A 25,909-nucleotide genomic window follows, 5' to 3' on the forward strand; every position below is an offset into this window, starting at 1 on the left:
AGAACTCCAAGCACAGAAAATATTGAGAGTACATTGGAAGAAATTGCCAGGCCTTCGAAGATTGGTCCCGCATGGAGTGTTGTCCAAGACTCCTCTGGTAATACCATGCCAAAGTGGAAGGAAGTACCACCCCATCCATCCCCGGTGGAGTCTCCCATCAGTTATTTCAGAAAATGTTTTGACGTGGACTTCCTGTCTCTAATCTGTGAGCAGTCTTCCCTGTATAGCGCTCAGAGGAACCCGAACAAAGTTACTTCAATCACAGTCAATGATTTGGAGCAGTTTATTGGTACAGTGCTCAGTATGTCAATTATCAAGCTCACACAAACACTCATGTACTGGTCGGAGAGGTTCCGCATCAGTCAGGTTGCCGACATCATGACAAGAGATAGATGGGAAGAAATCAAACAGTCACTGCATTAGTGACAACCAGGAGGCACCAGACCCGAATGACCCTGAATGTGACAGGTTGTACAAAGTTCGGCCCCTATTGGACCATGTGGTTTCTAAATGCCGGGAGATACCAAAATCTCAAGGCTGTGGCTAAAGGTACGTCGGACGGACCCGATCAATGGTCTTAAAGGTACGTCCGACAGACCCGGTGCGTTTTTCTTCGGGATACGTCGGACGGATCCGGGAAATATTTTTCAGAGGTACGGCGGACGGACCCGGTCGGTGGGGTTCAAGTTCAATGTCCGACGGATCCTATGCATTTTTATCCGGGATACGCAAAGTAGATGGATGGGGATGGGCCTTTTGGGCTTGGGATACGTCGGAAAAGCCGGATGTGTAGATTGTAGTGTTGTAGTTGCAGTGGTTACTTAATTGGTAGCGATAGCCAAATGTAGCCAAATCAAAGTTGATACGAGGTGTGCGGTGGATCTAAGCATACGTGAAATGTGAAATTACGAAGAACAGTACAGTGGCAAGAATAGAGCTAGAATGGGTGATAGACTACGTGACGGCATGATGATAGATTTATGTGAGTTGGACAGCGGCAGGGTGGCATGCATGACCAGAGCGCAAGCGCATGTAATCGCGATGTTGACGGCCAGTCCACGGCCCGTACGCCCGCTCATTTGGTCCTTGTTATCATGTGGATTATCGTGTACGACAGTAGTTATGTAGTTTTGGTTCTTCAAAGTTTCTTCACTTCAATTTGCGATGAGATGCATCACGCAACGTATCGCTTTCTGCTCGTATATGTGCTTTGCGGTGCTGCAAGTTCTACATACATATACAAGCGGCGCTGAAAAAGCTGGGTACCGCCGATGTGTCTCTAGCCCAAGCATCGCGTCAGCCTTGTTTGTTGTGCAAATGGAGGTGTAGGCGCCGGTTTGTGCTTTCCGTGAGATGCTATGATGTCCGTGCTACGTCGTAACGAAAGTGCTGTGTGAGACTACGAGAGTGCCGTGATGTGATGCGTGTGCCGATGTCCAGACGGACATCATGTACTTACACACTGCGACATCTCAGCGACGCGTTCAGCTACTTGCCCCAAGGTCGTGATATTTAATCCCAGTGATGGCAGCCGCACTTTGGTGGAGGCTAAAAAAATGCAAACGCATTTGTTTCCTGCGAGATGTCAATGCAAAGTACAAAGTCCAGGCAGTCAATTTATCTAGAGCTCTCCACTGCAGTATGTCACTTTAGGATGTGAAACCCTACATGCCACATGTAGGATGTGTTGTTTTTTAGATTTTGTAACCTCTCATCTATGTTGCGCAACATTTGGTTAATTTTAGTTCTCAAACAGTTGTTGAAGATAAAACATGCTGTTCTTGGCATGGTTTCCTGCTTGGATTAATTTGCTAATTGCAGTTCTTTGAAACTTGCATCACTGCTCGACAGTTCAAATAGCAGGCAGTTGAATTACAGGAATGATGTGGATCATGCATTTCAGTTCTGACAAATGGAAAGTAACGGTCCCCTCCATGCATGCATAGGTGCCCTTAGACAAATACATACTCGGGTGTGTGATTGTGACACACATCAAGGGTCGACAGAAAGCCATGTGGAGCCAGTGTGATATTATTCATGGAGACTAAAATAACATTGTACAACAGCTGGTGTCCATTGCAGAAAAATTTGATCATTTTGTGTGTGATTAACTGACCATGAATAGCATTTTAATCGGAGTGATATATAATATCTAGTTTAGCATCCTAAAACAACTATGAGGGACGCAACAGTTGAGGGCTCCTGTATAATTTCGACCAAGTGGGGTTCTTTTACATGCACTGACACCGTACAGTGCATGACAGCCTATTGTTTTGCCTCTATTGAAATGCCTCTTCCGTGGCTGGAATCAAATCTGCATCCATGGGTTCAGCAGCCAAGCACTTTAACTACCGAGCCAGCACAACGGGGTCAAGTAATAAAATGCACGCCATTACATTTCCTTCTGGCCTGTGGTTTCCTTCACAGAACTAATGTATACAAGAAAAAGTAAATAGCAAATACTTTTTTAGCACATTATATTCACATGTCAGTAAACAGTCTCTAGGAAGAAATTTCTCATAATATTTGCATGGAAACAATGAACATCTTACAAAAACAAAACAGTGCACTCACTGCACTCCTATTGTTAATGGGCAAGGTTGCATCTATGCTACTACACTGCACTTCTCACAAAGAAAAAAAAACCCCCAAGCTCCATCTGCTTTGGCCAATCGCTTGATGAAACTAACAGAGACAGATGTTGCACACCACAGACTGGTCGTCTCGCATCATATCTGCATTCGTTGGATTTCAATTTCATGCCTTTCCACTTAGCTTCAACTGTTGCCAGCATTACTAGTCACCCATCTTTTGTGAAATATTTTTTACGCTGGGTTCAGATCAGCATCCTTGTTAACGGTGGTCTCGGGCATTCTCGATGCTATCATTTTCACATCTTCCTCACCTGGAAGAATGAAGAAAATGACAAGCCTTGAGCAGACAAAAAATTAGGGAGGCACCTAATTCCCACCTGTAAGAGTATGATGCACCAGTGTTAATGGCTCTTGTCTGTAGATCCCACCGTGGATTCCCATTCATTTACATGCCCTTTGCAACAAACTTAATCACTAATTCCTTAATTCCTGTCTCTGTTACCTCACACACACTCATTAGCATATGGTCGTAGGCTGCCCTGTTATGTGATAGACAACCTGGTGTTGACCTCTGTAAGCCTCGCGTTAACCAACCTGTACAAACATTACTCCGTGGCCTAGGAGTAACCTTTCTTACTTGAAGCTGAAACATCCCGGAACACATTTCAAACTATTACTTTGTAAGCTCGAGTTAACAGCTCCTGCCATGTCGTGTAGCCTCGTGACAATTGGCTCGTGGTCCTTTTCGCTTGTGCACAGGGTCTGTCTGTTAATCATGGTGGCTAATATGCATGAAAAAGACATTTTTGCACAAACATTGGTGGCAAATCGTCAAGTGGTGCACTGCAGATTCTGAAATGTATACCTATATGCATGCAAGGGCGGCATCATCCCATAGCATAATCAAGAGTTCTGTCGTTACCTGCAGTTACATGGCACTCCAATGCCCATTAAAGGACACCTGAGACAATGGTTATTGTTACAACAAGACCTGTTCTAACAGCATGCTGGCACCATTCCACTGAGCGATGGATTATATATGCATACCTTAGATAGCTCATGATAATGGGTCTCGTTTATTGCTATGACTTCCAAGGAGTTCCTGTCGTCAGAAGCCCTACACTTTATGAAAGTGGGACAGCTGTCTTGAAAGGTAATGAAAAGAAATGGCCAGGTTACCTTACCACAACGCTAAATTACAGAGGGTGAGTATGCTGCATGAAGGTACCAAGAAGCTTGTACAAAGAAAATTGAGAGCGAAATGCCAGGATTTTTGAAGCATTGAAATAAACAGCAAACTAAACATTGTCAAACCTGCCATCGAGGAATGGAAATCATGCAGTCATCAAAAACGCATCATGGAGTACACTTTAGGTCATGTTCACAAAAGACACACCCACACCTGACACGCAGCTTCATACTTATGAAAGATGACAAACAAATATGCAAGGAGTGTGGATATGAACTAACAATAAACCATATCTTACATGTGTGCCAGACTTGAGAAAATAAGAGGAAAATATTTTGTACAATTTTGCAACATCCCTTTCCATCCCAGTATGATCCTAGGAGGCACTAGTCCAAATTCCCTGCATTTTTGGTTTCCTAAAATGAAGCAATGTTCCTGAACAAGCCACATCCTAAAGAACACTAGTCGTTACACACAAAATAAATACATTAAACCTTATTCTTGGTGCATGGCAGCATTAGTCGCTTATGCACCATAAAAATTAACACAACGCTTATAAGCTTTCGGTCTGGAGTGGTCCTTATTCAAGTGACAGCGCTGTTATGTGGGTCTAATGTCCCTGCGATCGGAAAGTGACCTTTTCCAAATGCTAGCATAAAATTTAAAAACTGTGAAGGCGATTCTACAGATCTCTAAAGACGTGCGGGTGTTTGGTTTTGACTGGAGTACTCAAGTGTTTTATCAGCGTCCACCTGCTTTGTTTGTTGGAAAGCCTGTAGTGAAAGTGCATGGTCAAGGCAGAATTTTTCCACTGAGCACTGGTAGCTATCGATTTCGCGCCCAATATTATGAAAATCTGTCCTCTCTTCGATCATTGATACGTCCACAGCGGAGCATTTATGCGCATCAGGGTAGGCCAGCCGTGGGAACACGGATGCAGGGTTGTAGCAACGATCGCTTGCATGACACTCTCTGCTCAATTCCAAGAATCAGCATCTGCAACGAAAGGTGCAGCGCACATTTTCTACCGTGTACCGGTCAGGCGACGCATGCATATCTCCCGCGCTCGTTTCAAGCTGCGGCCGTTCAGTCGGGTCACGCTAACCTCGAGCATGCGGGCGTTTAAACTACATGTATGCAAACTTCAACGACAAGAAAGAGATGCAGGCTGAGTACTTGTCTAGACTTCCCCTTAATACCAAAAAACATTGCTGTTTGTAGGGAAGTGGATCATTCGCGCTTCTGGCTTTCCGGTTGTGCACTCATGTACTGCGGTGAAGCGGGTCTTCGCCTCGGTCTTCGTCTCGACCAGTCGACGTGCAGCTTGCCGCTGTAGCAGCGTAGGCCTCTAGTAGATTCGGCATGTCTTTTTCCATGGCTTTGAGATAGAATCTAAAGGAAGGATTTAACTAGAAACATCCTATTTCTCTCTGCATATGTGAGGAACGAGCATAATGGCATTTGACATAAAGAACGCGTATACACACTTTGTACGGCCGAATGTTTTGCACGGCGAGGTGTGTGTGTTGTGCCGGCGCTCGATCTTCGGAGGTCGATGCAGGATCTAAGACAGCGTAAATGTTAGGAATAGCTCGCTCGCATTACGGGCAGATCAAGGTTATAGTTTAGTTCGACGCAAAAACTCGTGAATGTGCATGTCTCGGTGCCAGCTGGCGGAGCTGGTGCAATACGTCGCATCGCCTGCAGCTATGTGCGTGACAAGCAATGCTTGCCGCACACAATCCTGAGTGAAGAGCGTGATCTATGTTAGAATGGATGAACTCTTTGTAGCACCTCATCGGGAGTCGCGGCTAACTGATATCATAGCGTAGCAACTTGTGGAATGAACATACGCGTTCGACGTGCATATAGTCATGAGCTTGTATATCGCCGTCCGCCATATCTTTACGAGAATAGAATGGGTACGTCGGACGTACCTTTAGACACTTCGAAATCTAAAAAGCTATGCATTGATGAGCAGCTAGTGCCATTCAAAGGCCAAACAAGCCCAAAAAATGGGGTTATAAACTATTGCTTCTCTGCGACGAGTGCGGCATAATGTACAACTTTGAAGTATATACAGGCAAAATTTTTCCGCAGCCGGGTTTTCCAGATATCGGCGCCAGCGGCAACATAGTGCTGAGAATGGCGAGTGTCGTGCCTCGCGCTTTGGAATACATCCTGTATTTTGACAACTGGTTTTGCAGTGTGGACTTGCAGGTAGTCCTGAAGAAAGCTGGGATCAGTTCTGTAGGCACCGTATGTGAAGCTCGCCTGAAAGGGTACAAACTTCCATCCGACAAAGAGTTAAAAAATCCTACGTTGAGATGGAGACAACATTTGAAGGGGTCAGTTTGAGGGCTGTGAAGTGGTTTGACAACCGTCCTGTGACGCTGCTGTCCACATTTGCATCGGCATCACCGGACACTCCTGTCAGGCGCTTTGACAAGAAAACCCGAACGACGGTGAGCCTACCTCGTCCTTCTATTGTAGGTGTCTACAATGAATCTATGGGTGGTGTGAATCTAATGGACATGCTTGTGGCGCTGTACCGTATCCATTTGAGATCCAAAAAGTGGTACAGGCGGCTCTTCTTCCATTTATTGGATCTATAGTAATCGTCAACTGCTGGCTCCTCTACCACCGAGATGCCAACGCGGCTATTGTGCCACGCAACCAGCAATTGACCCTACTGTCTTTCAAAGAAGAGATTGCGTCCGTCTTGAAACAGCAAGGAAAGGTTGCAACACCTTCTAGAAGGCGTCCATTGGGCCCCTCAAGAATTGAAAATAAACTACAAGCGAAGAAGCGGCGTGGGCCAGCAGCTCTTGAACTCTGCAAGGAGGTCAGGCTGGACACTATTAACCACCTCCCAATGTTCTCTGCAAAAAAAGGCTGATGCAAATACCCCAACTGCACAGGCATCACACGTGTAATGTGCAGAAAGTGCAAAGTGCATCTTTGCTTCACGCCAGGAAAAGAGTGTATAAATTCCACACTATGCCATAAGACCCATGCAGTGAAGCCTTCTCAAGGACTCATGCCTACTGTTGCCCACAGGCAACAAAGCTATAATTCAGCTGATATATGTACCAATTTTTTGTGTTTGTAAAGTATGCTTTGTCATGATGTAATAAGTGCAGACATATAAAAAATAAATGATTTTTTTTAGTTATTTTATAGCCTCGTCAATAAAGGGTTAATTATTTGATAACTGTTGCCGGCTAGTTCTTAGGTTGTGTAGCCGTAGACCATGATACTCAATTACAATTACCTCTTCAGCAGCTACGGGAATACGGGCCCGGGCTGAAATCTTTGGACCTGCATGGGCCGGGCTCCGACATAAAAATTCGGCCCGCGATGTGCTCTAGACGAGTTTGCGAGGAAACTGGGAAAAAATTCTCGCGATTATGCAGACACCATGCAACTTAAGGGCGCCGGTCAACTCAAAATGAAATCGTTTGTAATCAGTTGACCTTAACAGATTTGATTTTACTACAAGTCAGCTAATTAACAACAAAGTCAATAATGTTTAACGATGACTGCAATGCAGGAATTAAGACATAATTAAGTCGTGCATACCTTTGGCACTTCGTTATGGCTGTGCAATGTCCAACAGGTGTTTGCGGCTGCCGTGTAGCGCCTAGCCCATTCCGCCAAACGCTATTCAATTGCGATCTGCCTCCAGAAAGTTAGAATGTCCTTGCATGAAATAGATTTGTCTATTATGCACCTTCAGCCGGAACTCGATTGTCTTCACAGGCCGCCGTCCACATGCTTGCGTGCCAGGCCGAACTGACTGACTTCAGTAAACACGCGCTTCGACAGCGAAAACGCGTGCATGTGGATATCCCATATAAAAAGAAAAAAAAAAAAAAAAAGAAACGACAGCAAAAGGCTAGAGAAACAGTTCGCTACTACTGGTGCTACTGGTAGCTACGATGCCAATCGTGCATCAGCGAGAACCGCGCCATCCGTGCGCGTCCGCACTAAACAGCGGAAAGCACGCTTTCAAAAAACAAAACCAAAACGTCAGCCGCGACCACCGTAACTGATGCGAAGAGCTATTACTAAAACATAGTTTCAATAAGTCTAAAAATTTTATTAAGCTTACGTTCTACTTTTTAAAGTAAACCATATCGATGACTACGTTTAAAACGCCAGTTCTTGTGTTTTGTTTTGGTTGTGTTTTTATTCGTTGTTGGGGGGTTCACAGTTCGGAAATACGCCAGACAGACTCAACTAGGGACATAATAGTCAACATTTGGGTACTTTGAAAAAACATGGCGTTCAACTCGTTTGGGGAAATCTAGGGACAAAATTTTAGCCGAAAAAACTTTATGGCGGGTCTCGCCCGGGCTCCCTGGAGGACGGCCGGTCTCGGGGGAGAGCTGGGAGAGCGCGCGCTCCGCTCTCTCCCTCGAGACCGGCCGTGCCTGGAGAAAGAAAACTCCATGGTTGTTTTCCCCGTTGTTTTCCCTAGTTTTTGCTTTGCGCGTGCGCGGCCGCCATTTGCAGCCATTTGTCACATTTATCTTCAAGGAGCGTGGTTGCAAGCACACGCGTAGCGCGCGCTGCGCGAGTCTCAGGCCAAATCGAACGTCGTGTGCTTACGTCCAGCTTTTTAAGCGACGACACGCAAGCTGTTAGGTTCATTGTAATCGTTCTCGTGGCCCAAGATGGTGAGAATTGTTTCTGTACTTGCGGTTTGTAGATTTGTCGACGTTTGCTGTTTTGTGTGCGCATAGAATGCGTCTGCGGTCGAGTGTTGGATTAGCCCGGCTTTTATGCTTACCTTACTCGTTATTCTTTTATTGATATTTCGGACATCACATTGATTCTTCTGCCTGTTTGAAACTTGCTTTCTGCGCTATATGTTGGGCTTAGTTTTCCATGTCATATTGTTCTAGTGCAGCGTTCGAACGCGCGAGCCTGTGCACGCAATGAACGCAGGCTAGCTTGGGTTTGGCGCAGCGCAGATTTCGTCCTGGAATTTATCCCTCGACCTTTGAGTCTGTTAATAGCACAGATTCTTGACATACGCACACGTTTTTAAGTCCGGTACCAAAATTTGCATTGTTTACGCGCGATGGACGGCCGAAGTTTCCATTGACGTCACCGAAGGTGCGCACGTGCTGCTTTGTGTCGTGGCCTGTACTGAGGCCAGCTCTGCGTAGCGTTCGCCGCTGGTGCACATTATATAAAAACGACTTTTCTATCCTCGTCGTAGTGGGCACAGTCTTTGGTGGGCCCGTGTACTCGCGTTTCGCTTGGCGCGTCGGTCAAACACAAGCGCGTAGAAAACGTCTTGCAGTTTGCTTGTCTCGACAACCCAGGGTGTTCCTTATAAGTTTGCAGGGGTGGAAGCGCTGCTCCATTCTGCTCCATCCTGCACAATATTGCTCCAAATCATCTGCTTAAGTGTATTGATGGCAAATTTAGCGGAAGGCTGTATTTTACTGCACAGTGAACCATTGTATTGTCTGTGATCCAATCCAATTAACTCGCCATAGTATTGCAGTATATTGTAACTATGAAAATCGCAGCGGCTGATGGCATTTTTGAGTTGTGCATCTTCGATTTGGGAGCTGCCATAGTTGAAATGATGACAGCGCACCGGCGGCAAAGGTATAACGCAATCTATGTTATGCCTAATACAAATTATTTTTTTTAATCTAGAGAAGCATATTTGGAACAATAATAAATACTATTTGCAAGTAAATTTAAAATGAGGCTGAAGCAATTGGAGGGAAACGTGCAAAAATGCTGTTTGTGTGACATAGCATCTCCTCCCAGCCTTTTCAATAGCCTGTCGAAGGAGAAGTGATGCAGTTATCGTAAATTACCACGAGTCATTGGGGAACTTGTCCAGCTGCATAAAACTATAAAGTTCTAGTGCTTCGGCTGTGAAAGCAGGAAGGTACTTCACCATTGAACCTGTTTATCAATAACAAGTGTGCAAAGCCTACATCAAACAAAAGCATACTTAAATCGTTTTGGGGGTGACACACTGAAGGTGTGAATTGCTAGAAACCTCAAGGGGTTTGAAAATCCGTACAGGGCTTATCACCAACATGCTGAAATTTAGGAAGTGCCAGTGTTTTTCAAGAAGAAAGAAAACTCAGCAGCCACTCGCTGAAGGAGGGAAAGACTATTTTTGGGACCAATGAATATTGGATATTGACCAGGAATTTATCGGCTCGGGTATGGGATCTGAAGTGATATGAACGAAATGGAGAGTGGAAACATGCTGTTCTTTGATGTAGAGCAGTCGCATGCCATGTCTGATCGCCGAGATAAGCAAACTGCAAAGTGTGTTCTATGTGCTTTCGTTCTACTGCAGTCTACAGCGCCAACTGCAGTTCAGTTCAAATGTCGGCGGTTGCACTCAAACCAGTCAGCTGACACGATGGCTGTCAGCGGACGCGCCGCATCGGTCGAGTCGGTGGCATTTCTAATCGCTATGTGTTCTTTAATCACACGGAAGGTCGTTGCCCTAGCTAGCACGAGCGCTCGAAGCGGCACCAAAAAAAATATGGTTTAAGCAGCGGACCCAGATGTGCCTCAAATGGATTGACCTGGCTTTGTGTCGAGGTGGTGTACTTGGAAGAGAAAACGCGCAAAATGTGCAATTCAATAATATAAAGCGTGAAAATATTGTATATAGTTATTTGTAATTAAATGTAAAGCACTTTTCTTAGTCAAAATTATTTGCACGTGGCGAGATCACGCGATTCTGAGCAATACCTCCTGTAGTACAGTGCCTGCAGCAGCGTCACGGTATTGGGATTGTTTGTTTCACTGAGGGACCGTGTGGTGGCGCTAGCCTAATGCTTACCCTCATAAGTTTTTTCTTTAGCATTTCGATTTGTAAGTATTAATAATGCAGACAGCATTTTATACGTGTTAAAAATAGTGCAGTTTTTTGGAAGTACTCACATCTTTTGTTAGAGAGCGTAGTTTGGCGTCGTGGACGTAAGGGGTGCCAAGTTAATGCCCTATTGGAAAAGGGTAACAGGAGAGGGTCAGGCGACCACATACACCCCTCATGCTGCAGGCACTGTATAAAGGAGGTGCTGTTCTGAATCGCAGTCGAGTTCCACGAGATGTTCTGTTTAACTGCTGTCAACTGCCATTCAGTTCAACATCAGTTAAAAAGCTGAACTGTCATTTAACTGAACGGCAATTGAAACTGCCTGCGTAAGACGGGTATAAAGCCTCTGAATCAAAACCAGGCTCAATCTGAAGGCGAAAGACAAGTCATGTAAAACTGCGCTCCAGCTGTCGTCATACGCTGCAAACGTAATGGGGCTATTGTCTTAGCTCCTGTGACCAACGCTTCGCGGCACTGGTGCCAGTCCAGGCCGCACTTCCGAACATTCAGGTCAAGTGTGCTGACGTCTGTGTGTCATTGTATGCGTGTGCGCTCCACACGGACTGATCATGACACATATGGGATTGTTAGGCGTGTTAGGCTTAGGTGTCTGCTGTTTTGTGACTGGCATTGCACATCTGGGCATTAGTGTCAAGGAAGAACATAAAGAAGTACATTAGATGAAAAGCGAGCTTATATTTTAGGAAAATATTACAATTATGCAGGGCCTTACGCAGTCTATCCTGGCCATGTCGTGGCTACTTAGCCATGGTAGCAGTTGTCCAAATTGTTCCTTGGCTTTAAATTACAGTGAACTATGATTTTCACTGTACTTTAAATTGTACCGACAAGTAATATGATGGCTGATTTTAGTAATATTACTATACCATCTCTCAGAACATAGGAAAAAAAAAATAGCTCAATTGCTCGTTTATTTTGGCTCAGGGTTTGCAAAGCAGCAGCATTTGGGGTGATATTCTTTAAATTTGGGTGAAGTGCCTGTTTAAATGCTGTTAGAACTGTGAATTCCTCATCTGGTGCAACGGTGGACAAAAAGAAAAATTTGCCGCCAGCCAACCTGTGGATCCGTATTATGCAATGATCAGATCACAAAATCTTTCACAAATCTGTTGCGAACAATTAGTGCCATTTCTATTGGTTAATTCTGGCCGGCAGACATGTTGACCAATAAGAGCGGGAACTGGCAGGTTTGTGAGTTTTTGTGATGTGATCATAGCATAATTTGGCTCCCGTTCGGTTATTTCTACCCTTAACGGTCATGTAGGACCGTCTTGCAGCCTTCATTGTAGAATGTTCTTTAGACCAGCAGGCATGGCATGGCTCTAGCGGTTTAAGGACAGTCGAGGAAAAATATGCTTTGAACGGGTAGAAACTAAACACAGGTTATTTCATTGGCGACTAAAATCAGGGAAAGAGTGTATAAAAAATACATTACTAGTTAAGGCTAGCTGCCGTGCTCATTCACTCGATATCCATCGATATCCATAAACTGTAGCACCGGGCTAATACCCCTGTCACACGGACAGTTTCAATCCTCATTGAACTCTATCTGTATTCAACTCAATGCAGATCGAGGTTGTCACATGGCAACTTTCAAGTGCAATCGAGCTCGATCCTGCTTGACTTTAAGCTGCTTCCTCAAGCGCTCTTAAGATTTCAAGCAAACTCAAAAGCGGTCGTCGACACCCTCGTCATTAGTGAGCTCTGAAGCGCACGCGAGGAAATTTTCTTAATGCTTATTGAAAACGCCCGTGTAGCACGGGGCTTCAATCCTTCTTGAAAACCTCAATGCAGATCGAATTCAATGAGGATCGAAAGTGACCATGTGACAGAGGTACAAGACCTGCTGAAGTACAGACCTGCTCCAGCTCATAGGTCCTAGCTTATGCTTGCAGCTGCTAGGATATAAACAGTACCAGTAGTGTTGCACTCGTATATGCGGGTTGTGAAAAATGGCCTCCTCCATTATGTTAAAAGAGGAGACTTATCATTTATCCATGCAGGTGCATACGCAAAGCAACAGGGCTGAACAGAAGACATTTTTCTCACCTAGAGTTAAAAACGTTGCAAAGTATTGATCTATGATGAGGACGCCAAGCGAACAGATCAACCTAGTGCCCTCAATGGCCAAAAAGCTAACTGAAGTTGGCGCGCATGGCTCCATAGAGCCCTGCTATCTGCGCAGGTCTCCCATCAGGTAAATACTTCATCCAAAACATATAAAAGAAATTGCTTCTGAATGAGTCTGAATAAGTGAGCATTTAGCCTGAATTTCTTTTTTTTAGGTCCCAAGCGGCGCAGCAGTCACTATAATCAAACTGCAACTTTTTATTTTGCTTTCTGTGAAAAGGGAAATTTATACTCAGTCCACACTATGATGCCAAAGGAAAATAACCTCAAATCTACTCATGAAAATAATACTAGCATATATAGTACATCTCTGCAATTGCATAGATTTGAACCATCATTGAGGAAAAAGTAATTTAGTGTTGAGAGAGAGAGAGAGAGAGAGAAAACTATTTGTCAGTGAAATTGTAATGGTAGAGTTCCTTAGCTGCTCCATGTGGCCGGCAATTAAACTCTGTTGCGACTTCTTGCTGAGGCTTGGGACTGAACGTCTGGATCCTGGCTAGTGAGAATGGCTTGTCAGTTTTCAAACGAGGGAGATGTGGCGGATCCTCCATGCAGTCCTAGATTGGTTTAAGGTGGCAGGTTCGCTGCACGGTTTTGAACATCGCTTAATTCTGGCCGCTGCCTACTAGTCTATGCTAGTCTCTATATGAAATGCATTTCAAGCAGTAGACTTGAAGAGAGCAAAGCTTTCTGTTGAGAGATTGTAGTTTGTCTTGTACTAAACCCTCTGAGCTTGGCAACCAATTGATAACGGAGATTAGCGCTGATACTTACATTTCAGGGGGTGCAGTTTACTGGTAGTAGTCAATTTTCACAAATATTAAATTGCCATATGGCATTCATTTTTGCTTCAGGCAGCATGCTTTTTTGTCTATGCAACAAACACTTTGGCTTTTCTTTTGGCACTTCTGTAGTCCTTGTACTACAGGAATGACCACAATGTTTTTCTACCTGTGCTTGTGTGTCTGCTTGTTAAAGATTATGGACATATAATAGTGAATTATTTTCTGCTTCTTTGTATGGGTATCAGCAAAGGCAGTGAAGTTATAGCTTTTTACTAGATGGACATCACAGATTGGGTTGTTTTTGTGGCGCAACTGGCACAGCTTGATACAGCTGCATATTTCTGCACCAAGCTGCATCATAAGCATGAAATTTGTTATTGCGCCAAAATGCCCCGACTAGTCGCGCCCCGCCGGGGTGGTGCAGTGGTTACGGCGCTCGACTACTATTCCAAGGATGCGGGATTGAATCCCAGCCTCGGCGACCGCCTTTCAATGAAGGCAAAAAACAAGGCGCTTGTGTGCTGTGCGATGTCAGTTCATGTTAAAGAACCCCAGGTGGTCGAAATTTCCGGAGCCCTCCACTACGCTGTCTCTCATAGCCAGAGTCGCTTTGGTACGTTAAACCCCACAAACCAAACCAACTAGCCGCAAAAGTTTGCCATACTCGGGGACAGCTTTCTGCGCCGTGGTATGGCCAGTCTCGGCGTTTCAGACACTACACTGGCGTCGCTGGCCTTCTAGTTTTATTATGAGATGACTGCACGCTGTTCTTGCGCCTTCTCACATACCTGCCAAGTTTTACGATTTTATCATGAAGTGCCTGATTTTCAGTGGTTTCTTACGAGTATCGTAGTGCCCACACTCATTTTACAATTTTTCTTGATTTGTATGTTGAATAAAAAAAGGTAGCAGGGTTAGACCGAGTAGACATGCGAAAACGCGAGCAAGCTGGTTTTATGTCGCATGCGCTGTCTCATAGCAGGCTGTGTACTTTGCGGTGCATCTTATTTGTTTTCCACATCACTTGTCGATGCCTCTATTCCAATCAGATCATGCTCGTTAAATAAAGTATGGCTACATTGTCATCTCAATAGTTGGATATTCGGCTAGCCGAGGCTGTCAGGCTGATAGTTTGGCTTACTGTATTGGTAGTGTAGTTGCTGCGAGTGCGATTGTGAGATGTCTACAAGAAGTACTTTCAAGTGTTCATGCCCAAATATTCAACGGATTTTTTTGTACCTACAAAAATATAGCAAAAGCTAAAGGCGCGCTTTCTGCCGCTTGATGTGTATATTGAGCATGCCGGTGATCGGGATATTCTGCTCCATCTCGGTACAAAGAAGAATAAGGATTCGATGAGTACCTTGACACTAATGGGAAGATTAGTGGCTATTTTAATTCTGAAATGGACCAAGCCACTATTCAAGCAGAGTGCCTCTTCACAACTTTTCTGATCGAATAGAAGTAACCATTCAGGAGTTCATAGATGAGTAGGGCACGCTGTTGCCAGTTTTCAGGAAATTGAGCATACTTTCAAGCATAATAAGCTCTCGGAAGTTACAGAAGAGGGCAAATACGGGCTGGTTGGGTTAAGAATCGAGTAAAACAGCGCTAAACAGCGCAGTGTCTGTCGTTCACGTGTTTCGTCTCCCGTAGTGCTGTTTTACTCGATTCTCAGAAGTTGTGTTAGGCATTCTGACTCTCCCACGCAGTAACGCAGAGTATGAACGAGTATTTAGCGAAGTCTAGAAGACGTGCACCAGGTTTTGCTCCTCCAAGTCAAAAAAGGGCCTAGAACATTTCGCTGTCTGGTGTTTCTGGCCATGACATACCCCCAATGTTGGCTTGGTTTCATGGAACGAGCATAGCGATTTAGTTTTGATTATGATTGCTATACAATTAATAGTCAACGGAATATGCATATTTCAGTGTTCTGCAGGTGTTGTTAACATCACCATCATCATCATCAGCCTGACTATAAATGAGGATAGCCCCGCCGGGGTGGCGCAGTGGTTACGGCGCTCGGCTACTGCTCCCAAGGATGCGGGATCGAATCCCGGCCTCGGCGGCCGCTTTTCGATGGAGGCGAAAAGCAAGGCGCCCGTGTGCTGTGCGTTGTCAGTGCACGTTAAAGAACCCCAGGTGGTCGAAATTTCCGGAGTCCTCCACTACGGCGTCTCTCATAGCCTGAGTCGCTTTGGGACGTTAAACCCTACAAACCAAACCAAACCTATAAATGAGGATAATATAAGAAAAAACACTGCTCGATACTTTTTGAGAGTGCGAATCTGAGCTCGGCTCGTATTCATAATCAGAAGAGCCATTACTGCAGTCCGCAGTCGAAGGTCCTGTGCGGTCAGCCATCCGAAAGTAACCATGCGCACGGAGGGCGCACTTTCTGTGGCTCGCACAACGGAGAGAAATGGCACGTTTGTGACAGCAAAAGGGTTAATTGTCGAGTGCAAGGAGTCTGGAGTTTGTCACAATCAGGTGTTCGACAAGGACTTCTTTCAGAAGGCAAAAGCAGCAACCTCCTCAGTACTTTCCCTACCTTTCACTTCAAATATGTCTTTCTGAAGTTATGTTTATGTTACTTTTCGGAACTCTAGTTTAGACTACTCTGATTTCCGTCATTAAAAAGAGATTTTCAGTAATAAAAACGTTTTAGTATTTTTCACTGAATCTTGATATTTTTTGGCATCTTCTATAGTAGATTTAGCACTGTGGGGTTGGCAGGTCTGTATTCATATTTTGTCTCTCTTGTATCCACGTGCTTCCTCCGCTCTTCGAATACGCTGAACCACTAGAGTTTGCGGATGCCTCACTGTATAGGCCACAGTCTGTGCTGCGAAGCATTCCCATAATGCAAAGGGGCTGTGGTGATATATCTGATTTTGGAGCAATACATCAACACTTGTGTTTTAAGCGCCGCATGCTTTTATTGTACCTCTAGTTTCTTATGTCACTCTTGGAAGTTTTCGGTATTTTGTTGGGCCATTTATGTACAGCAAGGGGGTTATGTTGCCTCTTTGATACTCTTTTCCATCGTCAGATGGTGTAACAGGTGCATCAGCTACGGCTTCTGTGTTTGTGCTAATATAACGAGGTGGTACATTGTAAAATTTATTTGGTCCTGGATTTTGAATTTCAAACTCCGTGGAGCCCAAGTCTGCCAAAATTAACATTTACAGGTGCTGGAATATTGCAATACTGTAAAGTCTCCCTGTGCACAAAATATATAACCTAATATCCCGAGTCATCGCATACCCCCTTAATCAAAATATTGAGTCTAAACCACAGTCATCACCAGCCCCTAGAAAGCGTAAATCAAGGGCCAAAGACGCTCCTCGCTCCTGTTCTTTTTTTTTACTTACGACTTGTTTTATTATCTGCTTTCGGCATTTCTTCTTTCGCCTTTCGTTTCTTTGGCTTTTTTTTTTTATGTTTGCTTTTGAATCAGTTTTGTTTTCCATAGTCCGGTTTGGGCGAACACCTGGTGTCTGCATGCGTTCACATCCTCTGATCAGTGTATATATGAGTGCATCGAGACAATTTGGTGAAAGCTTGGAAGGGTAGTAAAAGAAAAAAAAAAGGCTAGTATGGCTAGATATTGTTCACTTTCGAAAGGAGCAGGAGAAAGTCGCTGCTTGCAATGCAAGTCGGCATCGCAGTGTAGTAGCGCACCACTGCGCTGTGACCCTTTAAAACGCGATGCGTTACAAGAAATTTCATCAGTGTTTTATCGTACTTCATGCTGTTTTGTGTTAGAAATGTGATATACTAGCGTGATTGCGCTCCCCTTGACCGGATGACGAGGCGGCGGTAACAGAGCAACGCTAAAAACGCGCCTCTCTGTCGCTGAGCCCCGTCGCTTCGTGCGGTATGCACCAGTGACAACGACAAACGTTGGCGGCAGCGTCGCGCGATTGCTAGGGGCTGATTAGTGATAGGTTGCCCTTGCTAGATTTCCTTTTGATCACATTCATACCTATACAGTTCGGTGTTTGCATCTCCATTTTTTTTTTTTTTTCCGCCGAAAGTAAGGTTTGTTCCAGTTTCAGGGCTTGAAGTTTGAATTTGTGCTGCAAAGTGCAGTTTTTTTTTTCTATGTGCTGCTCCAAATATGGATTTTACTGCTCCAAAAATTGCTACATATCCTATTTCAGCTGTTGCACCCCTGTCATGAGGTAGTTCTTTTAGACCCAGCTAGATGTTCTCCCTGCATGTGGAAGTCTCAGACCAGAATTATTGTGGTTCAGCAGGAGAGTGCATACTGGGTACATTCGATTTTCCAGTCCCGGACTACTTGCTGACTGGAATTAGCGTTGTGGTCACATGGCCTTGCAAGCTTTCTCCATCATTTGCTTTTAGCATTTTAGCAGACGACGCCAACCATTAGTCCCATGACATGGTTCTATTGCAGTGACATTGCACTTGCGTTTATCTTTTGGAGTGCATGTAATACTAAAGATGAGATAACAGTGGTTGAAATCAATCTGTGCTTTTCGCAAATGAAGCACGATGAACCTGAATGTGAAGTGTTTTACGGAACTCAGTTTGGCAGGGTTCGCTTGCTGTTGCTGCTCGCAAAGTTCTTCAAAGGGCCCAGCTCACTTCACTTGAAAGCAGACGAGAGTATTTGCAAAAATATTTAAAACAAGCATTAGTTGCTCCAGTATAAAGTGGTTCGCTTGCGACGCTTTCAGACTTGTGCGCTAAAAAAACAAACAAAAATGGTGAAGTTCTGGACAGTACGGACAAGCAGTCCATGCTCGGGGCTCTGGATGCTTACGTGTGTAGTGAAATTCAAGACAAGAAATCCAGCATGCAAGATTCAAATGTCTTGCAGCTGATTAGACACCAGCTATGGAGTTTGCCTGCAGAAACACTAGAAGTACTCGGAGTGCTCTCTGAGTCTAACCCAGTAGGGCCACCAGCCCTAGAGCTATATTGGTGAGCAGACTTCTGGGCTGCCAGAGGAAAATGGAATGCCAGACACTTACCAGCATGTAGTCTGGGCTGCCTGGAACTGAAAATCAAGCGTACCCATTGTTTTGTGCAGCATATTTGCACAAAAGCAATGGCTTGTTTTATTTTTTTCACACTTGCATGCAAGCTAGACACTTGTGTGATAATTTGTTCCTACAAACTGTACCAGGGGCAGTATTACAGAACTTTTTCGGTTTGCATTCTGTTAGGAATGCTGATTGGCCTTAAGCAGATGACATGGTAGTGACGGCATACTTTCACTTTTCTTGTCATCTCTGAACAGAATGAAACGGCAGAGCAGCCTGCCAGGTGGTTCACATATGAGCGAACAGGCAATTTTCCTCTCAAAAATAAGTTGTAGCTCAAAACCGTGGTAGCTTGTATTACTCATATGATAGATTTTACACTTCAACAAGGCGTAAAAAGCTGCTAATTGCATTTGAAAGCAAGTGATGCTATTGCTGACTGGGCCTGGGTGTGGCTCGACCGTGGGTGTCGTCTGCTTCGTTATGTAGCCAAGTGAGCACTAAATTTGTTAATTGCATAAACCACTAATTTTTGCTACCCATTTGGTTGGTTGGTTCGTAGGGTTTAACATCCCAAAACTACTCAGACTGTGAGAGTTGCCGTAGTGGAGAACATGCACTGGCATCACCCAGTACACAGGTGCCACTTGCCTCCATTGAAATGCAGCTGGCGGCGGTCAGGTTCGAACCCGGTTACTCTGGCACAGTGGTCGGGCATCTTAACCACTGCTCCACCACGGTGGGGATGACCCATTTAGAGAAAAATGCACAAAATTTCACTGCGTGTGGCAGATGTATACCCAAAGGGAACCTAGTCTCACTCGCAAGCTTGTTTTCAGCAGAACCCGACGATCTGACCACATTGCGTTTCTGCAATATCGATTAACTGGCAATCGCAGACAGATTTTAGTAGTTTTATATTATAGAAGTTTTAAGTCGTCGAGCAATAGTGGTCAGCATTGTAACGTTTCCACATCTCACAGCAAGACTTCTGCGAGTGAGTGATTTCAGTCAGAAGAGACAATGCATTCTAAGAGTTTGGCAAGAATTGGCACTTCCTGCTGAGAAGTGCCAAGATGACATTGGGCTTGTCACAGTGGGATTACGAGTGACTTGTGACTTCGTAGCACTCACTCCCTGTCGAATTGCATATTTGGAGCTCACGCATTCTGAGGTCCAGTAATAAAAAAAAAATCGGGCCACTAAATATAACTCCATCCGCATGATCTCTAGTAGTGCTTTAGAAGACCCTCTTTACAGGTTATCAATTTAGAGCGACATCAGCATTTTATGAACCTGTTAAAAAAAAAAAAAGCTCCTGTTCACATAAGAATCCATCCATAATAAACTGCCTGAGTACACCCAGCAGGGCTGGTGCACTAGTGTAAAGCAGTAGCCAAAATTTCCTAGAAATGGATATTACTTTTCTATTTTTTTTAATAAGTTTTTAGCAGTTGATGGTGCTGCACCTTGTTTTAGGTGTCCTCCGATGCACCATTCAAAACGATGTCGCTTGCAATAGGTTCCTTCCAGCGCAACCAAGTATATGGAATTCAAGTTCATTTCATTTTAGCAGGAAAAGGAGGGGCTGGACTGTGAGCTGTAAAAACAGCTTGATGGGCTTGACAGAGTCCTGGCCCCCTTAGAATTAGAATTCCTTGCAGCACACTGTGGACGCATTGTCTGATTCTTGTAGCTTTTACTTAAGTGCCACTGGAAGTTGTCCCCGAGTATCAGAAGCTTGATTTGATCCTCTTGCTTTTCCTGTTAGTGCTACAGCATCTGTGTACGGGGGACACAGAACTACGCAAGGATGAGAGACGCTAGCGGTTTTCTCGGCCTTGTTGCGATGCTGTTCCGTTTTTGTGTTATAGATTGCCACTCGCCCAAACTACTGTTTTATTAGTGTGCAGTATTGTAACAGATATCTACAAGCTATACCTTGCAACCATTTGCACATGGCCTAGCAAAAAGTTACAAGTGTGCACTTGGGTTGGCTTGCAACTCGTGTGCTTCTGTTTAGTGTGGAAATATTGTATAATTTGTTTTCATCACATGCATCTGCTGAAAGCTTAAAATTTAAGTTGCCATTCTTTGAATGGCTCGGCAGAAGCAGTTTTGTGCTAGATTCCTCCTTCAAGGTCACTGACGCTCGGTCTTGAGCTCATATTTTAAGGCTGTTGTGCTAGAATATAGTTTGTTTTGGTAGAAATGTTCACACTGTGTCAAGGTGCGGTCGGACTGCCCTGTAGAAGCACTGTCAGAGACGCAGGTGACTCCTCCTGCTTGTTGTTTAGGGCGCACGTGTGCCATTCCTGTAGGCATCTTTGATTGGAAGAGTTATATTCTGGCTTCATGCAGCTACTTTTGTGGGTATGAATGGGGACCACTATCTATGATTAGGTTTACTTCTCTTGTTCAGAGGACAAGCCTCTTAGCTTCAGAATTTGAGAAGCACATTTTTTTCTCGAAGCTTGTGCGCATAATTTTTGGATGCTTACGTTACCACAAAAAGCAAGCCATATTATAAAGCAGAAAGTAAGGGAGATAAGGTTTAGAAGATCATTCCCTGATGTGAGTGCGGGTGTGATGAGTGTGTAGCAAAAGGTGTCTGTATGGAGCTATATCTTTCTACTGCCTGGTTTTCCTTACTGCTACCTATTACTCGGGTTTGAGCGCATTTTGGCACCGTGCTGTGTTGCTGCTGAAAAACATGGTATCCACCATGATACCATGAAGTGAATATACATGATTATGCCACACAGCGTCGTAGAGAGTACTTAAGCCAGCCTACTTTTCTCCTTATATAAATTACAGCTGCTTTTATTTTTGTCTCGCTTTATTCACCTTTAAAATGCTTTAAGTACTCTAAACCCGAGGTGCTGCTAATGCCTGTAACGCCCGCCGCCATCGGCAGCGCTGCTGTAGGAAAAAATGATTGTTGTCGGCATCTATGGTAATTGTTACAGATGTTGCAGGACTTGCTTAGTTTGTTAATTTTTTTTTTATTTTGTTTGACTACCTTAGTATTCTCGATTATAGCTGCAACGAAATCTGTACTTAGTTAGCATGCTGTGCATGCGACCTAGCCGGCACGTCAGTCGCCATGACTGAGTTACTGTACTTAACTGTAGATCATGTCAGTGATGTCGGGGGTTTGCAGATGCAGTATGCCATTAGAAAACGAGACTACCGTATGGTAAAAAAAAGTTTTATTACTCTGCTGCATTGCTTAGCTCTGCAGCAGGGTGTTTATTTCAGCATGGAGCTTTCTAATCATGCAAGAAAAAAGAAAGGTTGAAAAAGTCAATAGACTGTCCCTTTAGCATGTGTCATTCGGTCCCGCTGCTTCAGCAACTGTTCACTGCAGCGTTCTGCACCAGTGTTGCATGATTTGTATTGTCACTTAGCAGTTCATTTGAGAGTGAAAGTTCTCACCCTTAAGGGGGGACGAGGGTCTTAAAACTAACTTTTTTAGTTATGGCTAGAATCTCACGAAACTTTGCACACAGATGTGGTTTTCTCTCCTGATTTCAAAAATGTAATTACAATTGAGCTGGTGGTATTAGATCAAAAGTTATCTAACAAAGTCAAGAGCATAATTAGTGAATTTCTTACGCAGCTTTAATGAACTTTCTCATTGCATTTCGTTGCTTTTAATTACATAGATTGATAGCCAAAGTCTTCCCATACCCGATGACATCCTTCGTTTTCCTCAAAAAGACATGTCATTCTCACATATTATGGTGAGAGTAAAAGGCTGCATTATTTGAAACGAACTCATTAAGCTAATCTCAAATTGACATTTATCCATTGCCTAAACTAAAAAACTAAAAATGTCATCGGGTACTTCATTTCTCTCTGAAGAAAATGGTACCAAAGTTATTTGTGTGAACTAAAAAGAAGTTATCAAAACCCTGCGTAAGACTGTAGAGATCGACCAAAAATATGAAACTGAGAAAACGGCATTTGAAGTTTGACCACATATTATAACTTGAACAATCAGTAGCCTCACTGTGATATTTCTCACCAAAAATGGCATGCTCTTCCCATTTCCAAAACTGTCTTTGGATTTTGAATATGTGAACTAAAACTGAAACTATCACCAATACCCCATGGCCAAGGTAGTGTATGCCATTAGGAAATCAGCAAAATTTTTTGACATGCAATATTATTTTATTGGCAATTTGAAAAAATCTCGATAGAGTGATGTAAGTGTTGGATCACCCCCTGATCTTTTCAATATGACTGCAGTGGTGCTAAATTTTTCATTGTCACTCGGCGACAATGTAGAGAAAAAGCACAGTAAGGCTGAATGCAGTGTCCAGAAACAGCACTGAGAAAAACGTATTTGCATTTTGAGACAACCTTTAACTTTTGCTACACTGCAGCTATGGTAATATAAATGGAATCGTTGAGGCTTTGTTCTTTATGAGGAAGGCTATATACTAAACATATAACAGTACCCTCCCCAAATACTGGTAAAAGCTTGCCACAAAGTCTAAATATACCGCCACTAGAACCAGCGGGAGAAGCTTTATTTACAACTTCATATGCCTGTGGTAGTGCCCTTCAAGGCAAACAGATACTCAAAATTGCGATAAAACGGTCTTGCACTATTAATAAACCTGCACAAAGTTTAAGGCTGAAGCACAGCGGCATACTGAAATGACCTAATAAATTGGCTAATGTTGCAGAATGAAACTTTGCTACTTTGCTACTTTGCTGTACAGCGCATGCAGGGCCGCACGCCGAGTCCCTTGCTGGAGCTAAAGTTCGAACTTTCACACCCCTTGAGCGCAGCGACGCGATTACTTAGACAATGTGAAAAAAAAAAAAAAAAAAAAAAAAAAAAAAAAAAAACGAAGCCGCCCGCGGAAAATGAACGCGGGCAACGGCGCGATGACAGGCTCGCCCGTCGTCGACGCGATAAAAAAGCAACGAAGTGGTAGCGTCGGTGAGGACCATGAGTATCAGCTGAACAGTTAAATATATCGATGCTATCTTTGATGCCTCTGAACCGCTCGCAAACGATTATATGCCGCCGGACGTGCTGCAGCTAGGTCGAGCACACGCCGCGCGACCCTGGCAGCGCGCCGCCGCACTCGTTCTTCGACGCGCACTCGCTAGGCGCTTCCGTTTTCAATACACTCCTGATACGGCTACGTCTACCGAGCTACGTCTAAAGACCAGCACCGGCTGCGGGAACGACTGATAACGATCGCGAAAACGCATCATAAACGAGCGAAGCAGCAGCCGCGACGAAGAACGTTAAAAACAAACAAACAAAAAAAAATGGCGTCAGTCGCGCTGGCCAATGGGAAGCGCGAGACGAGGGGCTCGCTTCGCTAGCGCGCGCTCCAGCCAATCAACGGACCGGAAACGGCTTTCGGAAAACCCGCGACGGTGGTCGTTCTGTTTGAGCGACGTCATTTGGAGATGTCGCAAAATGCGCACAAAGAAACAAGCTTCAAAACAAGTCCAAGATGGCGGCGGCCAGCCGGCTGCTTCACCCGCGGCGCGCGCGGGAAGTTCGAACAATTTTCACCCCTTTTTTGGCCACTTCGAGGCTCCCGTGGCGTTTTAAAAGTCGATTTTACCGCATTTCCCGATCGAATTCAGTGTTGATATTTTGAAGGCTAGTGCTCAAAGGTACAGACATTCCGAAAATGCATTTTTCTCAAAATCAATTTTTCGCCCATTTTTGACCAGTTTAAGACCCGCGTCCCCCCTTAAGTAAATTCAAATATCTGCTGCGGCTTACATGACAGTTAATGGTTATTGAGAGGTTTGGTATTCATACTCTAAAGCAGTATTTACTACTAGTGCTTTCTATTTTTTTTTTTTTACATTAAAACAAAGCGTCATAAATATTAAAATTTATAATGCAGGAATACTGACTTTGTCTAGATATGTTGTAATTGCATATCTGTGTGGAATACTGTTTGAGTGCCCTGTGTGGTTGTCACATTGTATACCTGGCTGCATTGGCTTTGTATTTTTACTTGTACAGAGGGCAAAAATTCTCCTCTAGAACGACCAAACGTGTGCTCTGGGCAGTTCTGACATCTAATGCTTCAATGAGCGCTGTTGTGCTGGGCATTGTTAGTTTGACATTGTGTGTGTGCTTTAAATGGAGGTGAAGAACTAGGCGTCCGTGTGCTGTGCGATGTCAGTGCGCTAGGTGGTTGAAGTTTCCGGATCCCTCCACTACGGTGCCCCTCATAGCCTGAGACTGCTCCGGGGCATTAAACTCCATAAACCTTAACCCTACCTTTTTGAACATCAGTCAAGTTGACAGCTGTTCTATTGACTCTGTTGACTGCTCGATAATCATATGGGCTACATGTATAACATCTCTGTGCCGTGCTGTAGAAATGCATCATCTGTGGTGCTGGTTCCAAGGTTGTGGGGGCTCTTCTAGCTATGCGAGTGGCAATTTGACTCCATCTTTCAAGAGTATTGGGAATTGAGATTTCAGCACTGTCTATTTGTGTGACCAATTTCCTCCATTTCATGTGCAGGCCTCCCAGGAGGATGAACCTTATGCTGGTTGCGGCCGTGGAGGCCGTGGTGCACTACTCAGGGCAGCTTTGCAACAAACATCAAGACGTCCGGGCTCAGAGGGAGGGGATGATGCCCCTCCTACTGTTACTTCTGTTCTTCCTCCCGCTGCCCCACCTGCTGCCCCACCCGCTTCCCCTCTTGCTGCTTCTCCTACCCAGGACTCAGGCCGCTTATCTGGTGACTCAGGCCGTTCATCTGGTGACTCTGGCCGTTCATCTGGTGGCGTAAGGAGCTTTTCGAATTAGAGCTTTCATCTAGGTGTGCGCTTCTGATGCTGGTCTTGCGCGCGAGTGAATTTGTGAATGTCAAAAGTGGTCTCGGGTGAGAGAGCCGTATGTTGTTTGCTCTATGTTCATCTTTGGCTGGTAATCCGGTGCTTTCATTTAATTAGCCCTTGGAAAATGAAGTCTGTGCAGGTGCACTTGGCCATAATTCAGCATGGAACGATGTGGCTTGTTGCTGACTGCCTGTTGTACATCATTTTAAAATATTGTTTTTCATGTGCACTGTTGTGCATGTGTCCCTGAAATGAAGTGGGGTATCATTGGCAAGAGTTTGAAGCTGCTGAAACAGTAGCTCCATTCTGCACCAGGTTAGCTTTTAGTGTGAAAGCACTACTATATGAGGTGCTAAATTGGAGTTCAGGCGTGTGTGTGTGTTCCACCTCCTTGAAGTGATTTTGGTAGCCTAGCATAGTAAAAGCATAGCAACAGGGAGGAAAAGAGATTCTA

The 25,909-nt window shown here is 44.4% G+C and overlaps 2 protein-coding genes across 2 annotated transcripts in view; one reads left to right on the top strand and one right to left on the bottom strand.

Annotated features, from left to right (window-relative positions):
• Nucleotides 1–7,775, bottom strand: part of LOC146172380 (uncharacterized) — a 37,674-nt gene extending 29,899 nt beyond the window's left edge. Inside the window, exon 1 of the mRNA XM_084585913.1 lies at nucleotides 7,366–7,775. The gene's annotated coding sequence lies outside the window, so the exon portion shown is untranslated. The remainder of the gene's footprint in view (nucleotides 1–7,365) is intronic.
• A 538-nt stretch (nucleotides 7,776–8,313) lies between these two features.
• LOC146172381 (piwi-like protein 1) overlaps nucleotides 8,314–25,909 on the top strand; it is a 197,773-nt gene continuing 180,177 nt past the window's right edge. The window contains exons 1-2 of the mRNA XM_084585935.1: nucleotides 8,314–8,465; nucleotides 25,136–25,402. Coding sequence (XP_084442061.1) covers nucleotides 8,463–8,465; nucleotides 25,136–25,402 — 270 coding nt within the window. The 5' untranslated portion in view covers nucleotides 8,314–8,462. The remainder of the gene's footprint in view (nucleotides 8,466–25,135; nucleotides 25,403–25,909) is intronic.

The sequence above is a fragment of the Amblyomma maculatum genome, unplaced genomic scaffold, assembly GCF_055883805.1.
Source record: "Amblyomma maculatum isolate TAMU_Amacu unplaced genomic scaffold, ASM5588380v1 scaffold_13, whole genome shotgun sequence".
Lineage (NCBI taxonomy): Eukaryota > Metazoa > Arthropoda > Arachnida > Ixodida > Ixodidae > Amblyomma > Amblyomma maculatum.